This window comes from Felis catus, chromosome D1 (assembly GCF_018350175.1).
Source record: "Felis catus isolate Fca126 chromosome D1, F.catus_Fca126_mat1.0, whole genome shotgun sequence".
Lineage (NCBI taxonomy): Eukaryota > Metazoa > Chordata > Mammalia > Carnivora > Felidae > Felis > Felis catus.
In genome coordinates this window covers 66,100,347-66,119,751 of record NC_058377.1, presented here as the reverse complement: position 1 = coordinate 66,119,751, position 19,405 = coordinate 66,100,347, and the positions used below count along the sequence as shown (strand labels likewise).

General features: G+C 38.1%; 2 protein-coding genes and 1 long non-coding RNA gene across 6 annotated transcripts in view; 1 reads left to right on the top strand and 2 right to left on the bottom strand.

Moving 5' to 3' along the window:
* ZNF143 (zinc finger protein 143) overlaps nt 1-5,942 on the bottom strand; it is a 56,007-nt gene extending 50,065 nt beyond the window's left edge. For 2 of the 4 annotated variants that reach the window (XM_019812038.3, XM_019812039.3), the window contains exon 1: nt 5,806-5,918. In XM_019812038.3, coding sequence (XP_019667597.1) covers nt 5,806-5,847 — 42 coding nt within the window. In that variant the 5' untranslated portion in view covers nt 5,848-5,918. Of the gene's footprint in view, nt 1-5,805 lie in introns of all 4 variants that reach the window. The other 2 variants (XM_003992984.4, XM_006937087.3) reach the window with 2 other exon arrangements.
* A 218-nt stretch (nt 5,943-6,160) lies between these two features.
* Nucleotides 6,161-8,495, top strand: LOC105260976. Its single transcript, XR_890812.4, has 2 exons — nt 6,161-7,293; nt 8,104-8,495. It is a non-coding gene; the product is annotated as an uncharacterized LOC105260976 (long non-coding RNA).
* Nucleotides 8,496-13,778: 5,283 nt separating this feature from the next.
* Nucleotides 13,779-19,405, bottom strand: part of IPO7 (importin 7) — a 46,999-nt gene continuing 41,372 nt past the window's right edge. Inside the window, exons 23-25 of the mRNA XM_011286710.4 lie at nt 18,226-18,432; nt 16,802-16,918; nt 13,779-15,930 (exon numbers count right to left, since the gene is read on the bottom strand). Of these exons, the coding sequence (XP_011285012.1) occupies nt 15,833-15,930; nt 16,802-16,918; nt 18,226-18,432 (422 nt within the window). The 3' untranslated portion in view covers nt 13,779-15,832. The remainder of the gene's footprint in view (nt 15,931-16,801; nt 16,919-18,225; nt 18,433-19,405) is intronic.

The window sequence follows — 19,405 nt, the reverse complement described above, 5'->3', positions numbered from 1 at the left end:
ATACTTTTAAAAAAGTTATTATAAACAGAGGCATTAACAGAGTAAGGAGCACCTAACTTTTCCTCAGGATGCAAAGATGATGACATGGAAATTTGGGCATAAAAAGATAAGTAAACATTTCCTAGGAATAGGAAGAGTAGAAAGAGCAGTCTAGGCACAGGGAAGAGATTTAATTGTCACCGGCTCTTCCATGGTGCCTCTGTCCCCAACTAGCCAGATCTCAGTCATCATTTGAATCCTATAGTATTTGCTGTTATTTGGCTTGGAGCCCAGGTCACTATGGATACTAGTCACATTTTTATTATCATAGATTCCAACTGAATATGGCTTAATAATTTGCTGGTATTCTAGCATCTGACTCCTTGCTCAGCTCCTAGGCAATTAACCTGCTGCTGAATTCCCATTTTCTCTTTTGAAAAAATGGGAGAATACTCGTCTGATAGGACTGTTGTCAGAAGTAAAATAATGTTAAAAAAAAAAAAAGTGAAACAATGTATATAAAGCCCTTAGCACTTCAGATGTACTCAAAATATGCCAGTTTTTGTGTGTTGTTGTTGTTGTTTTTTTAAAGTTTTATTTTTGAGAGAGACAGCACAAGCAGGGGCGGGGCAGAGGAGACACAGAATCCAAAGCAGGCTCCAGGCTCTGACTGTCGACACAGAGCCTGATGCAGGACTTCAACTCACAAGCCACAAGGTCATGACCTGAGCTGAAGCTGGATGCTTAACCAACTGAGCCACCCAGGCACCCCAAAACATGCCAGTTTTCTTTCTACAGGTGAGGAAAGTGAGGTCTATGAACCTCGTTTGTGACTGTAAGGCTTGTTTCCTTATCTACTACTCCTCTCTCCTCTTACAGTCTTTTTTTTTTTTTTTTTTTTTTTTTTTTTTGAGAGAGACAGAGACAGTGCGCAAGGGAGGGGCAGAAAGAGAGTGAGAAAGAGAATCCGAAGCAGGCTCTACACTGTCAGCTCAGAGGGGCTCAAACTCACAAACCCTGAGATCATGACCAGAGCCGAAACCAAGAATTGGATGCTTAAACCGACTGAGCCGCAGAGTCACTCCTCCTTTAAAGTTTAAAAACTTTAAAGTTTTTAAAGTCCAAAACTTTAATTTCCACATCCAGTCTGCCCAATTAGACTACAAGTCTTCTAAGGTGGGTACTGTGTCCTATGGGTCTTTAAAATTTTGACACCTAAGATTATATGTTCAGGGCACCTGGGTGGCTTAGTCTGTTAAGAATTGAACTCATCTTAGCTCAGGTCTTGATCTCAGGGTGGTGAGTTCAGGATCCGCACTGGGTTCTGGGCTGAGCATGAAGCCTACTTAAAAAAAAAGTTATATATTCAATAAATATCTAATGAGTTTAACATAATTCATGTTGCACAGTGCTTTACAAATGTCCTCCATTGTATACATCCAGCCATGCTGATCTTCCTGCTTTAGCACATACTATGTCACCTATCTAAAATATCCATTCTACCACCATCCCCTTATTCTTTACCACAGAACTCTAGCTCCTTCAATAGTACTTAACAGAATTTCTAAGTGAACTCTAAGTTCCATTATGGCTGGGCCTCCATCTATGTTGTTCACCTCTGAACTCTCAGTGCCTATAAGAATGCCTGGCACATAGTATACACTTACTAAATATTTGTTGACCAAATGAATACAATTTGTATAAGGACATGGCTAGTTAACTGAGACAGGACTAAAGACTACATTGTCTTTTATTCCAATGCTCTTTTCATGGTGCCACACTTTTTATCATATGCTACTGTATTGGGTGTGTATATAGCATATGTAAACTGCAATTAATTTTAATAATTCCAACTTCTTGTGACCATTACATCCACACTATATAGAAGATCTCTATTTTTCATTACATGGCCAAAAACATCCATCGTTAAAGTTGTGCAAATATCGGGACACCTGGGTGGCTCAGTCGGTTGAGTGTCTGACTTTGGCTCAGGTCATGATCTCACAGTTCATGAGTTTGAGTCCTCCATCAGGCTCTGTGCTGACAGCTCAGACCCTAGAGTCTGCTTCGGATTCTGTGTCTCCCTCTCTCTCTACCTCTCACCCATTCATACTCTCTCTCTTAAAAATAAACATTAAACAATTTTTAAAAAATAAAGATGTGCATAAATAACACAATAATATCCCTGCTATGCCAGATTATGTACAGCACTCAAAATATTTTATCATTCTAGAGCTACAGACACCTTATTTTTTCCCCCAGACATCTTATATTTTAAAATTTAAAGAAGTTAAAGAGATAGGTACTTGGTATGTTACTGAATAACTCAGCTGAGAGACTAGGCTTGAGCCAATCATTGATTCAAGTCCTAGCTTTGTTGTGTAATAATTGGACAAGTTACTCCAAACTTCAGTTAACTCACCTGCAAAACAGGGAGAACTCTAGTATTTGCCTTAGGTTCATAATGAATAGTTTTATGTATATCTGTAAGCCACTCAACAAACCATTTAACTCAGTGCCTAGCCAAAATTAAGTGCTAAGTAAAGTGGAATTTTAGGTACACACACACACAAAAGTAGTTTGGAGTTAAATGCCTGTGCCTACACATTAATGGACAAGTTATTCCCACAGGCTGCAGAGTTCTCACTGCAGCATAGTTTTAAATTAGGATTAGATTTATGGAAAACTGTGGATAAAAGTGTATTATTGTTTTCTGGGTTTTTTTTTTTTTTTTTATGAGGGAGAGGGAGCTTTCTCAGTCTAAATCCATCTTAAAAGCAAAATCATTTTGATAGTACAATAAAGTTTAAAACACTATCCTAGGGGCACCTGGGTGGCTCAGTCGGTTCAGCGTCTGACTCTTGATTTCAGCTCAGGTCATGATCTCACATTTCTGAGATCCAATTCCGTGTTGGGCTCTGTGCTTGCAGTGCAGAGCCTGCTTGGGATTCTCTCTCTCACTGTCTCTCTGCCCCTACCCTGCTTGCACTCTCTAAGTAAATAAATTTTTAAAAATAATAAAATAAAATAAATGCAAATTAAGCATAGGAAGGAGCAAGGACAGAACACAACCCAAGTCTTTAAGAAATCATTATGTCCTGAAACCAAGCCAGGAGCAAAAAGACTCAGAGCTAAGTAAAACCTCAGATTTAAAAAAACAACAACAAGGGGCACCCGGTGGCTCAGTCGGTTAAGCATCTGACTTGGGCTCAGGTCATGATCTCATGGGTCGTGAGTTCAGGCCCCACATTTGGCTCTGTGCTGACAGCTCAGAGCCTTTAAAAAACAACAACAACAACAACAACAACAACAACAACAAAAAAAAACCCCAAAAACTTGGGGCACCTGGATGGCTCAGTCAGTCAAGCATCTGACTCTTGATTTCAGCTCAGGTCATGATCTCATGGTATGTGAGTTTGAGCACCACATCAGGCTCTATGCTGACAGTGCAGAGCCTGCTAGGAATTCTCTCTCTCAACCTCTCTCTCTGCCCTTCCCCCACTCTTGTTTGCTCTCTCAAAATAAATAAAAACTTTAAAAAACAAAAATAAACATACAAAAACCTATATAAAAATTTCAAAATTAAGTAATGAAGAAGACCTCAGGCCTCAGAAAGTTCTCCTTACATGATCAAAAACTGCATACATTTTATAAATATAAGCTAAAGTAATACTGGAGGCATAATTCTGCAATCCAGCTAGGTCATCTTTCCATGAAGAATGTGATGAATGTTCACTTCACAATATCCCAACTTATAGCAAAGGGCTATGGACAGTTTGCAAACCATCTATTTGATAAAGACTTTTATGTAAAGAAGTCTTACAACTCAATAATAAACAATCCAATTTAAAAATGGACAAAAGATCCAAATAGACATTTTTCCAAAGAAAATACACAATGGCCAATCAACACATGAAAAAAATGCTTAACACCATTAGCCACTGGGAAATGCAAGTCAATAAGAGATACCACTTCATACCCAGAAGGCTACCATCAGAAAGAATAGCAAGGGTTGGCAAGATATGGAATAATGGGAACACTCAAACACTGCTGAGAGGAATATAAAATGGTGTAGACAATTTGGAAGAGTTTGACAGTTCCTCAAAACGTTGAGCAGAGTTACCATACAACCAAGAAATTCTACTCCTTGGTACTTATACCAGAGAATAGAAAACACATGTTCACGCAAACACTTGTACACAAATGTTCACAGCAGCATTATGCATCACAAAAAGTGAAAACCCAAATGTCCACCAACAGATGAATGGATGAATAAAAGTTATGTCCATGCAATGAAATAATACTTGGCAATAAAAAGAAATGAAGTACTGACACAAGTTAAAACATTAATGAACTTTGCAAACACTATGCTGTGAAAAAAAGTCACAACAGCCCACATACTACGTGATTCCATTTATATAAAATGTTCAGAATAAGCAAATCTGTAGATTAGTGGTTGGGGAAGGTTTATGGGTAAATGAGGAGTAACTTAACCGGTACAGTTTCATTTTGAAGTGATGAACGTGTTTTAAAATGGATTGTGGTGATGGTAGCACAACTGTGAATTTATTAAACCTACCTAATTACATACTTCAAATGGGTGAAGTGTAAGATATGTAAGTTATATCAATAAAGATATTATTTTTAAAAAATAAAAGGGGGCTATAGAAAAAACAGCCGATCAAGTATTTGTAAATGGCCAAATAATTAATTTCCTAAGTAGTCAAAATACGCCTGGAGAAATTAGTTATGCATCGTATTTAGTGATCTGATCATCTATTCTTACTAGACACTTTAACAATGAACTTAAACTAGGCACTCAGTAAGAGCAAGTATTAAATACTGCAGATTTCTGTTAACTGCAGATTTTTCTTAATTCAGCAAAACACGTATCACCCAAAGGACAACTTTGAACCTACAATTTTCCACCACATCCCCACTTCATTATTATACCATCTGATTAGACACTTCTAAAAGCAACGGCTGAAGTTGATTTTAAACAAATATAATGGGTTTAGCAATGGTATTCTTTCCTATTTTTTGCTTAACTTCGTTAATGCGGTTAAAACGCTTAAAATGTTCAAAATAGCAAAAGCGGCGGGAATAAAAATTGGTTCCCGTTCCACGGTAACATAGTACAAAGCAACTGAAAGATTCGTTAACTCTGGCCAAAACCGAGAAAAAAGGGCAAGGAAAACTGACAATTTCCAATATTCCATGTTAGGCCTCAGTAATCTAAAAGTGGAAGAAAAAAAAAGTGAGAAAACAAGAAATCTGTGCACGATCTGGGCGGGAGGAAATTCTGGGTGCGATCCGCAGGCAGGATCCCGAGAGGGCCCTTGGCCAGTCCTGCCGCCGGCGCCAGGCTGGGCTGGGGCCTGGAGCTGACCGTGCCTCGGCGTCCCAGCCGGAGGAGCTTCGCCTAGGCGGCGTCTGGGGACTCGCCCCAGCGCGGAGGTCAAGCCGAGAAGCGCCTCCAGGCTCCCGAGGGCTCCACCCTCCCCTCCTTCACTCCCTCCCCCTCGGCGGTCCCCTGAGGGGAACAGGCGGGGCGCACCGCGCAGAGACTAGGTTGGGGGGGGGGGAGGTTGCGTTCTCAGCGAGAAAAGCTCCGCCGCCCTAGAGTGGCGGCCGCGGGTTATTAATAAACTCCGCTTCTACCCAGGCGCCGCTACCGAGGCCGGCCGTAGGATCGGCAGGGCCTGCGGCGAAGGCTGAGCAGCCGGAGTCAGAGCCCGGGCCCGAGCGGGCCCGCGCCGCCGCGCTGAGGGCGGCGGCCGGGCGGAGAATAATGCACACTGGGTAAAAACACATTTATATACGAACCTCCGAGAAAATTTTCCAACAATTCCTTCGTCCGACCACCATGCACCAGGACAGGAAACAGCCGCCCGGCCCCCAGGCCCCGTAACCCGCATAGTCAGTCTGAGGCCCGCCCCCAGCCTCCATTGGGTGGGCATTACGTCACTCACAAGACGCTTCCTGCTTGCCATTGGCTCAAATTAAGGCAACGCGAAAGGAGACCGCCTTATTCACGCCTCCTTTTCTTGACGTCAGTTTCGTCTGGCCTTACAGCTAGCGCCTGAGTGGTTTGTGCAAAGTGCGGAATCAAAGTTCCTGTGTCTGACTGGTTGGCAGAACCGCTCATCCTAGACCGACACCGCCTCGTTGACAAGTGATTTATGCCGATTCTGGGGCCTCAGCGGGAGGCGCCATTTTGTAGCGAGGGAGGGAGGATGGTCCTTGTGACTAGCCGGGAGGGAGAAGGGGTGACAGGCGCCATTTTCCCCACAGGGGCTAGGAGGTGGCCTTGGCTCTCCCGGTGGGCTTGCTGGAGTGCGTTCTGGAGACTGGTTGGGCCTTGCCTAGCGACTGCCGAGTGTCGCCCCGTTGGGAGGGAGGTTGTGGGGAGGGCTAGTACAGAATAAGACGCCTGACCGCTCCCTGGGGGCTCTCGGTGCCAGTTGAGGCCTTTGGTTTCGGGCGACGGCTTTGTTTTCCAAGAGCTGCTGTGTGCCGGTCCCTGGCTGCTAGGCCTGCCTGCGCTTCTCAAGTCGCCGGGGCATCATCATTCGGTGGGAGAGTGGGCCTCCTGCCCTTGCCGAAACTGCGAGGGAGCTCGGCAACGAACGGGGCGGTAGTCCTAGACTCTGCTGGGAGACCCTTCGGATGCTTTTGCGCTTTCATGTTGTTTAGGTTAAAAATCTTAAGTCTGTATTGGTGTCGCTACCCTCGTTTTTTACTTTCCCTTTTGTATGTGTTGCTAATTAAAGGAAAGTTGAAAGGGTGGGAAAAACATTGACTTGGGCTCCCCCAAACCGTTAAGAATGGATACAAATTAGTTGTGAAGTTTAGGTCATAGTTTCTTGTAGCTCTCAACCCAGACTTTTTCTAAACTATTGGAAATACTAGTGTTTTCAGGAGTATTCAGTGTTTATTTGCTTTGACAAAGCTGCGTAAAGATGAGATGGTGTGAAGACTCAAGATGTGTTAAACCGAGCATTATAGATGTAGAATGAGGGGGTTACTAAGAGAATAAGGTGGCTGATGGATTTTTAACACTTTTGTGACCTTAGAAAAACTGGAGAGAGCTGTATGGTGTTTCATTTAGTGTCTTGGATTTCAAATGGTGATTATGGCTAAAGGATTAAAGCAAAAGGATGTTAGAGTGTTAGAGGTAGCTAGCCTGTGGATTCTAGTTTGAGACATTAACGTTACATTCTTTTTGGCGGGGTGTGGAGGCCGACTCACCGGCCCGCTGGGTTACCCAACCAAGGCACAGTTGCATAATCGGTGCCCAAACTCCATTAGAAGGTAAATAGGACTTTGAATTTATTTTGAATACGAATTGCTTAGGAATTTAAAGTAGTTACTATTTTTTACGCCCATGTAAAGAAAAATGTGACACAAAACTAGATTAGGTTACTTGAGGCTGGAGGAATACGCTTACAAAACAAATTTGTGCCCAATGGATACATTCCCTTTGTCACAGAGATGGAGAGTTTAGATGAAAAACAAGATGTTTTAATTGATCTTTCAGTACCTTCCGGATGTTATATTTGTATAAACAGAAGTGTCATTAAATAATCTGTACTTTTATGCAGTTTAGCCAGTTATTATTACTGAGTCCCTTGCCTTCAGTCTACTCATTAAAACACAGTATAATACAGAATCTCAAAAATAACTTAAAAATCACCCTGTAGTTAGTTGTAGATTGCAATTATAGGATATCTTTATATCCCCAGAACCTTCTGAGTGGTTGAAAAATTGGTGGTGGTGGATAGGGTGCTATAATTGTAACCTGATTGAGAGAAAAAACCTTAATTCTGATTTTGTCACAGGTAATGATACTTTGTTAATAGCATTTACCAGTGACTGTAGAACAGAGTTGAAGTACACGTGGTATTCAACGCCATTCATAATGTTCAGATTTTCCCCAATCACCTGTCTTCTATCTTACTACATCTCAAATTAATGGCTTAAAAATATTTCACTTCCACTCAGTGCTATTTCAAGCTCTTAGATAAAGCTGGACCATATTTCCCCAGTTTCCTAAATAGGCTTGACGTTTCCAGCCTCCTTTAAAAACTGTTCTCATCATGTTTTTTAAAACATTCCTTTCAGTACCCAAAACTTTCTGGAGAACTGGTTGATTTTCTCATATCAAGCCCCATGTTGGACTGCAGCCTGGGTGTGAAGCATGCTTAAAAAAAGAAAGAAAATGGGCACCTGGGGGCTCAAGTCAGTCAAGAGTCGACTTCGGCCCAAGTCATGGCCTTGCGGTTCCTGGGATCGAGCCCCAGGTCAGACCCTATGCAAACAGCTCGGAGCCTAGAGCCTGCTTTGGGTTGGTTGTCTCCCTCTCTCTGTGCCCCTCTCCTCCTCTGGCTCTGTGTCTTTCTCAAAAATAAACATTTTTTTAAAAATTAAAAAGAACAAAGAAATGATTTCTGGGAGAAGTTGTTATAGCTCACTTTACTAAATTCTGTAATAAATTTGAATTTTTTTATCATGAATTTGTAGATTTTACTTTCAACACTAACAAATTTAAAACCAAACTAGTTTCTTGCTCTCCTCTGGGAGTTGTGGCTGTAGATGTGTCCTAGTCTCAGAATTTGTTAACTCATTGGTAAGGTAAAACCACTTATTTCACAGTGTAATTGGGAGGATATATGTAGAAGTATAGGTATGATACAACTAGTAATGTTTTGTTAGTGGCTAATTGCACAGTTTCCCTTATTTCAAGCTCATCTCTAACGCCAATATGAATGCATTTTTTTTTCTTTTTACCAACTCTATTGTTGGATCAATTTGTCAACCTTATTTGAAAAGATCACCCAATTAATGAGCTTCAGGGTTTACCAATTGTTAATGTCTGTTGTTTACTTTAGTGACAAACTAAAGGGAAAATAACACCCTCAATTTACAAAATATAAATCTTCTGAAGCCCCTTAAGATTCCAAGTGTCCTTTTGAAACTATCTCCATGACATTCTATCATTTTGGCTTCTAATTATATTTACTTAAATCTGAAGTACAACATTACAGAAAAAAGGAAAACCAATTAATATACATAGTAGATAGTGAGCAGTCAAAGAATGCAACCAGTGGTTTTAACATGATTTTATTTTTCTGGGAAAACATTCTCTTGAGACAAGGTGGGATTTTTTTTAAGTGAAGTTCATGTCTCCAAATAAGCAGTATGATTGATACACCATTTTACAGAAGAACACTAAGTGCTGTAACTTTGTTGAGAAAAAGAGTTTGGCTCAGTCTTAAATTCTTAATACTATATATTACATCAGAAGATAAAGCAGAGGTACACCATTTATGGAAAACTACAGGTAGTAGGGCTGCTGTTAGGGTGATGAGATTTAAAATATGAACGGGGCACTTGGCTGGCTCAGTTGGTGGAATGTGTGACTCTTGATCTTGGAATCCTGGATTTGAGCTCTATCTTAGGCCTACAGTTACTTAATAAAAATTAAAAAATAAAGAACGAACTAGTAACAAAACAAAGTATGAGAGTACAATCCCTAAGATTGACTCCAATCTCTAGACTATTTACAACTGAATAACCATGAGTAAAACTGTTTTTACTTTAGGCACATTTCATGCTTTTTAGAGAACTTTACCCAAATTTGACTTAAGAAAACTGAAAATTGAGGGGCGCCTGGGTGGCTAAGTCAGTTAAGCATCAGATTCGATTTCAGTTCAGGTCAGGATCACACAGTTGGTGAATCCAGTCCTGCACTGACAACATGGAGCCAGCTTGGGATTCTCTCTCCCCACTCCCGCCCGCCCCCCACCTCTGCCCTCATCACTCTAAAAGTAAATAAACTTAAAAAATAATATATTTTGGAAAAAAAAAATGAAAATAGGGGTATTCATGTAAAACTCACCATTTTGAACTATACTTGAGCAGTTTTTAGTATATTCACAAGACATGCAACCTAAAATATTTTCATCAGGGTACCTGGCTGGCTCGGTTGGACTCTTGATCTCAGGGTCGTGAGTTTGAGCCCCACATAGGTGTAGAGTTACTTAAATAAATAAAACCTAAAGAAAAAATAAAACATTGTCATCTTCACCAGAAGAAAACCTTCATCATCCATTAGCAGTCTTCATTCCCTTTCCCACTCCCACAACCACTAATTTGTCTCTGGATTTGACAATTCTAGACATTTCATATAAATGGAACATTTTGACTTCTTTCACTGTTTCAAGGCTCATCCACATTGTAGCATGTTAACAGTACTTACTTTTTATTGTTAATATCCGACTGGTTGTGAGTATACATTTTGTTTATCCATCAATTAATGGTTATTTGGGTTTTCACCTTTTGGCTATAATGCTATGAACAATTATGTCCATGTTTTTGTGCAAACGTGTTTCATTTCTTGTGGGTATGTACATCTAGGAGCATTTCTGTGTTCCACTATTTTCAGTCTTCTGAGGAACTGCCAAACTTTTCTACAACAGGTAAGCATTCTCAGCAATTTGAATGTGCCAGTTTCTCTACATCCTCTTCAAACTTGTAATTGTTCACCTTCTCGATGATAGACATGCTAATCTGTGTGAAATATCTCCTTGTGATTTCCCTAGTGGCCAGTGACATTCAGCATCTTTTCCTGATACAGGTCATTTCTTTGAAGAATTTTTTTTTTTTTTTTTTTTTTTAAATAAGCTCTGTGCCTAACATGGGGCTTGAACTCCTGAGCCCAAGATCAAGAATCGCATCTTCTACCAACTGAGTCAGCCAGGCAACCCAGGATTCCCATTTTTTCAATTGGGGTTTTTTTGTTGTTGAGTTGTAAAGGTCCTCTGGGTTGTCTTTTCACTTTGAAGCAGTTTAAAATTTTGATGAAGTTCAAGTCACCTATTTTAACCTTTTGTTGCTTGTGCTTTAGTGTTAGATCCAAGAAACCGTTGCCTAATTCAGAGTCACAAATATTAATGCATTTTTTCCTAAGAATTTCAAAGTTTGAGTGAGGTCTTATATGTAAATCTTTTAACCACATTTATGTACGGTGTGAGGGTACATACCCAGCTGTCTCAGAATCACTTGAAAAGATTATTTTCATATTGAATGGTCTTGGCACCCTTGTCAAAAATCAGTTGACTATAAACTTAGTTTTATTTCTGTATTCTCAACTTTATTCCATCAGTCAGCATAAAATGTCTATTCTTACACCAGTACCACTGTCATGGTTGAGTCCCTTGCATTTCCATACAATTTTACAATTATTTTGTCAATTCCTGTAAAAAAAAAAAAAAAGTAGCTGGGATGTCTTAGGGATTACACAGAATCTGTAGATCTGAGGAGTGTTGCCATCATGATACTTTCAACTCATGAATATGGGAGGTCTTTCCATTTAGGTCTTTTTCCAACAGCGTTTATAGACTTTATGTTCAGCTTTGCTAAATTTTTGATGCTATTATAAATGCAATTTTATTTTCATTGCTATTGTATAGGAATATAAGGGTTTTTTTTTGAATATTAATCTTGTGTCTTGCAACTGTGATCAAGCCCTTAGCTCTTTTCTATATGTGGATTCCTGTAAGTTTTCTATAAGATCATGTCATCTGCAAAGTTTCACTTCTTCCATTCCAATCTGAAAGGCTTTTATTTCTTCTTCTTGCCTAATTGCCCTGGCTACACAATCTCAGGTAAAATGTTGAACAGAATTGGCAACAGGTTACTTGCTTGTCTGGTTCTTGATTGTAGTTTTTATCCTTTCATCATTAGGTCCTTTAATTAGCTTTTTAAAAAAGGTTTTTGAGGGGCACCTAGGTGGCTCAGTAGCTTAAGCATCTGACTTCGGCTCAGTCATGATCTCATGGTTCATGAATTCAAGCCCCACATTGGGCTCTGTGCTGACAGCTCAGAGACTGAAGCCTGCTTTGGATTCTGTGTCTCCCTCTCTCTGCTCCTCCCCTGCTTGCACCCTCTCTCTCTCTCAAAAATAAATAAATAAATAAATATATAAATAAATAAATAAATAAATAAATAAATAAATAAATAAATAAAAATAAAGAAAAAAAAGAGTTTTTGGTAATGCCCTTTTTTCAGGTTGAGGAGTTCCCTTGTATTTCTAGCTTTAGTTCATTAAATGATTTTTTTAATCTTTTATTTTTTAATGTTTATTTTTGAGAGAGCAAGCATAAGTAGGGGAAGGACAGAGAGAGAGGCACAGAATCTGAAGCAGGCTCCAGGCTCTGAACTGTCAACTCAAACTCAGAGCCCAATGCAGGGCTTGAACAACCATGAAACATGAGATTATGACCTGAGCAGAAGTTGGATACTTAACTGATTGAGCCACCCAGGTGCCCCTAAAAACTCTTAAAGAGCACCTGGATAGTGGCTCAGTTGATTGTCTGATTCTTGATTTTGACTCAGGTCATGATCTTACAATTAAGAGACTGAGCCCCATGTTGGACTCTGCACTGTGGTGGAGACTACTTAAGATTCTCTCTCCCTCTCCCTCTGCCCTGCTTGCGTGCGCACATGCACTCCTTCTCAAAAAGAAAAAAAAAATCTTTTAAGACTCAGATGGGAAGCATTTAAATATAGGATTCAAATATTGAGTGTAACTGACAAATTTCAATCCATACACGAAAGCAAAATCTAGACGTATATATCACCTATGCTTTAAAAAAACCGAGAAAGGGAGGATTACTTCACAAAGAAGTTACTTAAAAGATACTTTCCCTTACATACTGATAAAATCCCGGATTTCTAGCTGGGTATCTAGTTTCCCTTTGTAAGAACCACATGCACCAAAGTGCAATTCCAAGAGTGGCCAACCTCATCAAGGGTAAAATCTAGAATTTAGGCATGCTAATAAAGATTCACAGATAATCTTCACCAGAACTTAAAAGTATATAGAACAAAACTGACATTTTTATAATGGATAGGTTTTAATGTAATTTTAGGTCATTCATTTTACAAACATTTATGGAATGCCTACTATGCTTAAGGCATTGTGTTAGATCTTCCCAAAGATGTGGTTTAGTCCTATTAATACAGTTCTTAATGACCTTTTCTTCATGCTTGCTTCAAGGCCTACATCTGGGGCTGAATAAAGGCATATAGTCATAGGGTTGTGGTTTGGCCACCCCTGCTCTACACTCTGGTCTTTTCCAGAGGTGAGCACAGCAATCACTATCTTGATAAGGTGTGTAGCTTAGTAATCACCATTTATACCTGGAGAGAAACAGATTAACTTTTTTTAACAATGATAAATGAATATATTTTTAAAAAATAGATCATTTAAGTTTACCAAAAAGTGAAATTTCTATGCTTTCGCTGAAAGCCGTTAAACAAAACAAAACTTGAAACCTAAACCAAATCATAATTAACTTCTAGAAATTAAAAAGTTTAAGTTATAGGTTAGCGAAACTGTGGAAAAGGCTGTATATTGAATAAATACTATCTACATGCAACCAATTACAAGTCTGTAAATACTCTTGAAGTTACCCAAAGTTCTACAACCTTGTCCAGAAGCACTGACAAATACCAAGGTGCATAATCTGTAAAAAAAAAACACAACAACTATAATTTGATGTTAAATTTAAGGAAATACTGTGAATAACTGAGATATATATATTTGATACATTAGAAACTAACACTGGAGTACTAGTTAATATTCACGTAATTTAATTTTAAGGTCTTTACTTTCAATTAAAATCTGTAAATGGAGATTAGATTGTATGACAGAGGAGACAATAAAAATTCTCAAAGACATAACAATACGTTTTCTTGGAATAAAAGCTCAGCAAATGAGAATTTTCATACTGTGCATGGGAATAACTAAAACCTTTATTAGATATGGTTTTCCAATAACAATGTGAAAATTGGAATTATCAATTCAAAGAGCATTGAAGTCTGAAATTTAAAAAAGTAGACTAGATATTAAGGGATAAAAGGTAAAGGAAGACGAAAATGTTTAATACTATTCAATATATCCCCTCTGTACACAATGTTGCATATATACAACTACTCCATTTTAATTTTATTGATTTTTATATAATAGTGAAATCCCCTTAAGCAACCTAGGGTATACAGATGGTGTCCAACTTGGGGGAAAAAAGTAGAAACACACTTGATTAACAGTTTTCACCCACACATTTTAGACAGACAATTTTTTTTTCTTTTTTTGCCAAGATTTTCATAGTAAATTCATAAATATAGGAAATACTTTCACTCCTTCAGTGTTAAAATAGAAAACCACACAGTGCCAACAGTAGTGGCTTAATTATTGGCATACAAGAAAAGCACAACACCAATGGGTTTTCTTCATTACGCATTTTAAATATCAATATGTGCATTTGTTTCATTTTTACAATTATAAATTTCCTAGTCTGTTATAGACAACAGCATTTAATAGTTTTGAATCCATTGAGATGTTGCTTTCAATTTGAAATATTGTGTGTATACATGTATATAAAAAAATAACCCAATGTATGACTCATCTGACAGATGTTCAAGATCAATAAAGGCTTATTTTTGAACATGCAGTTAGGAGAGAGGGAAGCAAGCCAACCTCTCCATGTCTTTGTTGCTGGCTTGTTTTTGCAGTGGTATCAATAGTGGTTTCTGGAGGGAACCGTGTGCCTTCAGCCTATCTATCTAAGATCAGATACCACAATCAACAAGAGGGGTAGGAGAGATAAGGAGAGGGGGATATGGGCAGGTATTAAATGTTAAATTTTAGAAGTGTGCATTTTGCACTGTTTCCAGGTACAGGATAAAAACAGGCCAATAAGGAAAAAGTTTTATAATTAGGAAAAAACTGCAATCAAATCAAGACATAATAGCCGAATTAAGTTCTTTTAATAGATTGCATATATAGATGTTTAACCATACTCTTTTATCAACTCTTTAAGAGTAGAACTTTATATCCAATTTACATGCTTCAAATATCACCTTTCTTATTTGATACAGTAAGGTCTTGTATCCAAGTATCCACTTGTACACTGAGAGCTTTAAGAAAAAACAGGACACAGAGGGAGTTGCCATTTTTTAGCAGCAATGAAATATCACTAACCCCTTTTAACATACCGAATTCAAGTCACTATCAGAGGTGAGTGCACCACAAAGTCACCAGGTACAAAATTGCTAGTTCATTTTTAAATTAATAACTTGAAATTACCCCTGCCCCCCACCCCATTACATCCCTTCTTTTTATAAACAGCAAACATTTTGCTATTTTATACATAGGCTAGCAGGCTTGTTTCAATATGAAAGTGCTAATTCATTTACAGATTTGTTTTAATCAGTTATGTAGTGCTACAATAAATGTTCAATAATCTACATAGGAACAATCTTTGATGAATGAAAATGATGAAGATTGAATAAGGCTATCGATTACCTTATCTTATTTACATATAAAGAATAGATACCCAATGGTGAGGAAGAGACAGAAATCGGACAAATACTCATAGGTATAAAAATTACATCTACCTTTGAGCTTATACTGTAAATGAGACATTTTAAATAGTCCTGTAGCCCATGCCTATTTTTTCCTCAGAAAAAGAAAAGCTGCCTTCATGACATCCCCTCGTTTCAGATTTCCACAGTGTCACTTGAACTTTCAGTCAGAATCTTACTTTCTTCAAAAAATAAAGAAAATACAGCCCCCAAATTACCTCCCTCCCCCTCCCCCCTGCTGAAATCCCTCTGGTTTCTTTTTCAGTGCCAAGTTGCATGATCAGGTCCCACCTCCTGGGTTTTTTTGTCCATCTATTGATCAATTAGTTTAGAGTAGATAACATGAACCAGTTCTGGAACCGCTACTAGGAGGAACACAAGCTCTTCACTACAATCACACAGCAGGAAACAAAGTGATAATTCAATTCATCCCTGGTGCCGGGCCTCCAAAATTGAAAGAACTTGGCACAACTGGAGCACTGAATTTGTATCCTCCATGCTTCTCAATCATTTTGGATTCTAAAAAAACAAGTACGTGGAAGTTTAATAGAGTATCTGATCTTCTTACTACTTTGAAGAAGAGAAGAAACTGACAGACATTAACAAAAGCTTATTAACCCACTAGTATTAGCTAGGAAGTTCCAAAGTTGTCCTCTTCCCCCTTCTCTTACATAGAAATAAAAGAGGGGTACATTATATGGAGAAGATAAACTCTACTGTTGTATGCTATAGACATTAGCCAACTTTCACTTTCTGATGTTAAAAAAATTTTTTTAATAAACCTTTTTGAGTCAAATACTAAATCAGGATTTAGTCTTCAAAGGGAGTAACAGCCAATGAATCTAGTGTTGGCAAATCCAAACATAAAATACCTTAATAAGAAGCTATGCTTTCTCTATAAGGAGGATACTTCTTTTTATATTAAACTAGTTTGGCTAATGGTATTAAAACCTACAGAAAATTGTTAGGCTATGTATTATCTAAAATGTCCTTTTCTAAAATGCATACTGAAATGTTTAAAGATGCTAAGATGTGATGATGTCTGGGATTTCCTTTAATATATTTCTAAGAAAATGCATAGTTTTCATAACCTAAAAACTTGTTTACACTTTTAATAGAACTTTCTACTATCAAGCCATCACCGTAAGCTTGAGCAACTTTATCAAAGCTATTGTATACTGAAAGTAGTCTCCAATTACACTTAAAATCAGTGCACTATGGGTAAAAACAGAATTCATTTCTTCATTCCTTCACATTTCCTTCCTTCAGAATTCCTATCACCTGCAACAATTGTAGCTTTTATATAATTTTATATCATTTAATATAAAGATTTTAGAGCTCTATCAAGTCATTAATTGCATTAAAGAGGGGTTGTGGTCAATTGACATACCATGGGCTGCTCTTCTTTGATCAGCCAGAGTTGCTATATCCTGTAACTGTTTTCTTTGCTCTTCATTAAGACCATGAGTCAAAGCCTGATACCACACAGGATTACGATTTTGTATAGCTATCAAAAAGAAAACAAGGGGAAAAAGGGAAATTATGAGAGGCCTGGTAGTTCCTTTCTATTCTGTTCCTTCTACTTCACCTCCAATACTGACATTCTGATCTACTTTATATTTTCCCAATAATAAGTGAAGTTACTTTATTTGTGATAGGGAGGAAAAATTCTGGTTTGGCTTATGCCTCAAAAAAATCTAATCATTCTCATAATTTATATCTGTAAGCAAATAAAGAATCAGAACTGAAACCAGGTCTTATATAATTAAGTAATAGAGTAGGGAAAATTTACAAGTACCTCAACCATTTAAAAGATTCAGAGTTAGGGGTGCCTGGGGGCTCAGTCGGCTGAGTGTCTGACTTCGGCTCAGGTCATGATCTCACAGTTCGTGGGTTTGAGCACCACATTGGGCTCTGTGCTATCAGCTCAGAGCTTGGAGCCTGCTTCAGATTCTGTGTCTGCTTCTCTCTCTGCTCTTCCCCTACTCATGCTCTGTCTCTCTCAAAAATAAATGAACATTAAAAAATAATAATAATAAAATAAAAGATTCAGAGTTAAAAGCAACTTGAAAATGATCAACTTGAAAAGCTATTGTGTTTCTGTAACCTTGTATCAAAAATGCTTTGTCATGGGATTGGACGAGTAATGCCTTGGTTATCAGAAACTTTATTCTACATCAAAGTTCTCATATAGAACTGACAGTCAACATAGTCGTTAACTGTGGAGAAAAGGGTGTTTCAAATATAGTGCCAATTTGAATTTCTTAAGCTGGATGGAACACTGATGTTATATTTTGTTGAAGTCCAAGTAAAAGATGGTAAAGCCACATACAATGTGCTACAGGAAAAAAGAAAAGGGATTCTAAGACCACTAATGTTAAAAATGGTCAAATTCTCCAAAGTTCATTATGGTTTTGGCCAGGAAAAAAAAAGACACACAAATACACAAACACACAACAAACAGATGTAAGAGCGGATACCTCTGGAAAATGCTGAAAGGCTAGGAATCAGAAGTGGGAAAGAGGAACTGTCATTGTATAAACTTTGAACTACACCATTTTCTTATAATGTGCATGTTTCAGCACATTATAAGTAAAATAAAGTAAAATAATAAAATGAAGCAATACTCTGAAACTCTATGGTAACAGTAGAAGTAACTTTGTATACTTTAGCTACCAATCCCTAAATCATATTCTAGTTTGGGTTTGATATACCTAAATACCTTCTTTAAGTGACAGACACAAACAAGAACAGATGGATTCAGGAAAATGGATCATATAGACCTAGCTGAGTTACATATAAAAGTTGACTTACTTTGAAATATAGCTTTAAATATCTGATACTCATCAACAGGGTTATCTTCATCATCAATGATTGTGGAATAGCCTTCCAGAGCAGTCTCCTCAGCATCATCCTCTTCCCAGTCTTCATCATCTCCATCCTCCCCTGCTTGCTTAGCCAAAATCTCCAAATATTCTTGCCCATCTTCATCAATATCATCTTCATCACTCCCCAGTTCCTCTACCACAGAGTCATAAATAGGTACGTTTGTTAACAGTATTCTGTTACTCAACAAAGTGACAGTGACCACAGTCAATAAATTACAAATCACAATTGAATAAATTCAAGTTTCAGGAAGTAGCGTTTAAATACTCAGCAACAGGGGCACTTGGTTAGGTGTCCAACTCTTGATTTTGGCTCATGATCTCATGGTTTGTGAGACCAAGCCCTGTGTCAGGCTCTGTGCTGACAGTGCAGAACCTGCTTGAGATTGTCTCTCTCTGCCCTTTCCCTGCTCACATGCACGCTCTCTCAAAATAATGAAACAAATTATATATATATATGTATATATATAAAATAAGCAATAGAATAAAAAACTTTTTTAAAAATTTTATTTATTTATTTATTTTTAATGTTTATTTATTTTTGAAACAGAGAGAGACAGAGCATGAATGGGGGAGAGCCAGAGAGAGAGGGAGACACAGAATCCGAAGCAGGCTCTAGGCTCTGAGCTGTCAGCACAGAGCCCGAGGTGGGGCTCAAACTCACGGACTGTGAGATCATGACCTGAGCTGAACTTGGATGCTTAACCGAATGAGCCACCCAGGCGCCCCTAGAATAAAAAATTTCTCATAGAAATCCCAAGAAACCCAACCACAATTCTTAATACTAGAGGTCTGAAAAAGGATTACATAATATGAGATTCAGCACTTATTGTTCTCTGGAACTTATGGTATATACCAAACCAAATACCAATAAAAAAATTACAGTTTATGTTATATCCATAGAGTAGCTTTTGGGAGTTTTTTTTTTTTTTTTAAACCATTACTCAACTTTCTATCAATTTATACTCTTATAGTCTAGTGTTCTACAGATGAAATGTATTAGCCAACATCTAATTGACTTAATTTTATAGCGTAGGTATACTTAGGTGTTAGTGCTAACAGACGATAGATGTTTGCCCACACTAAAAACCATAAATGCCTAGAACTGC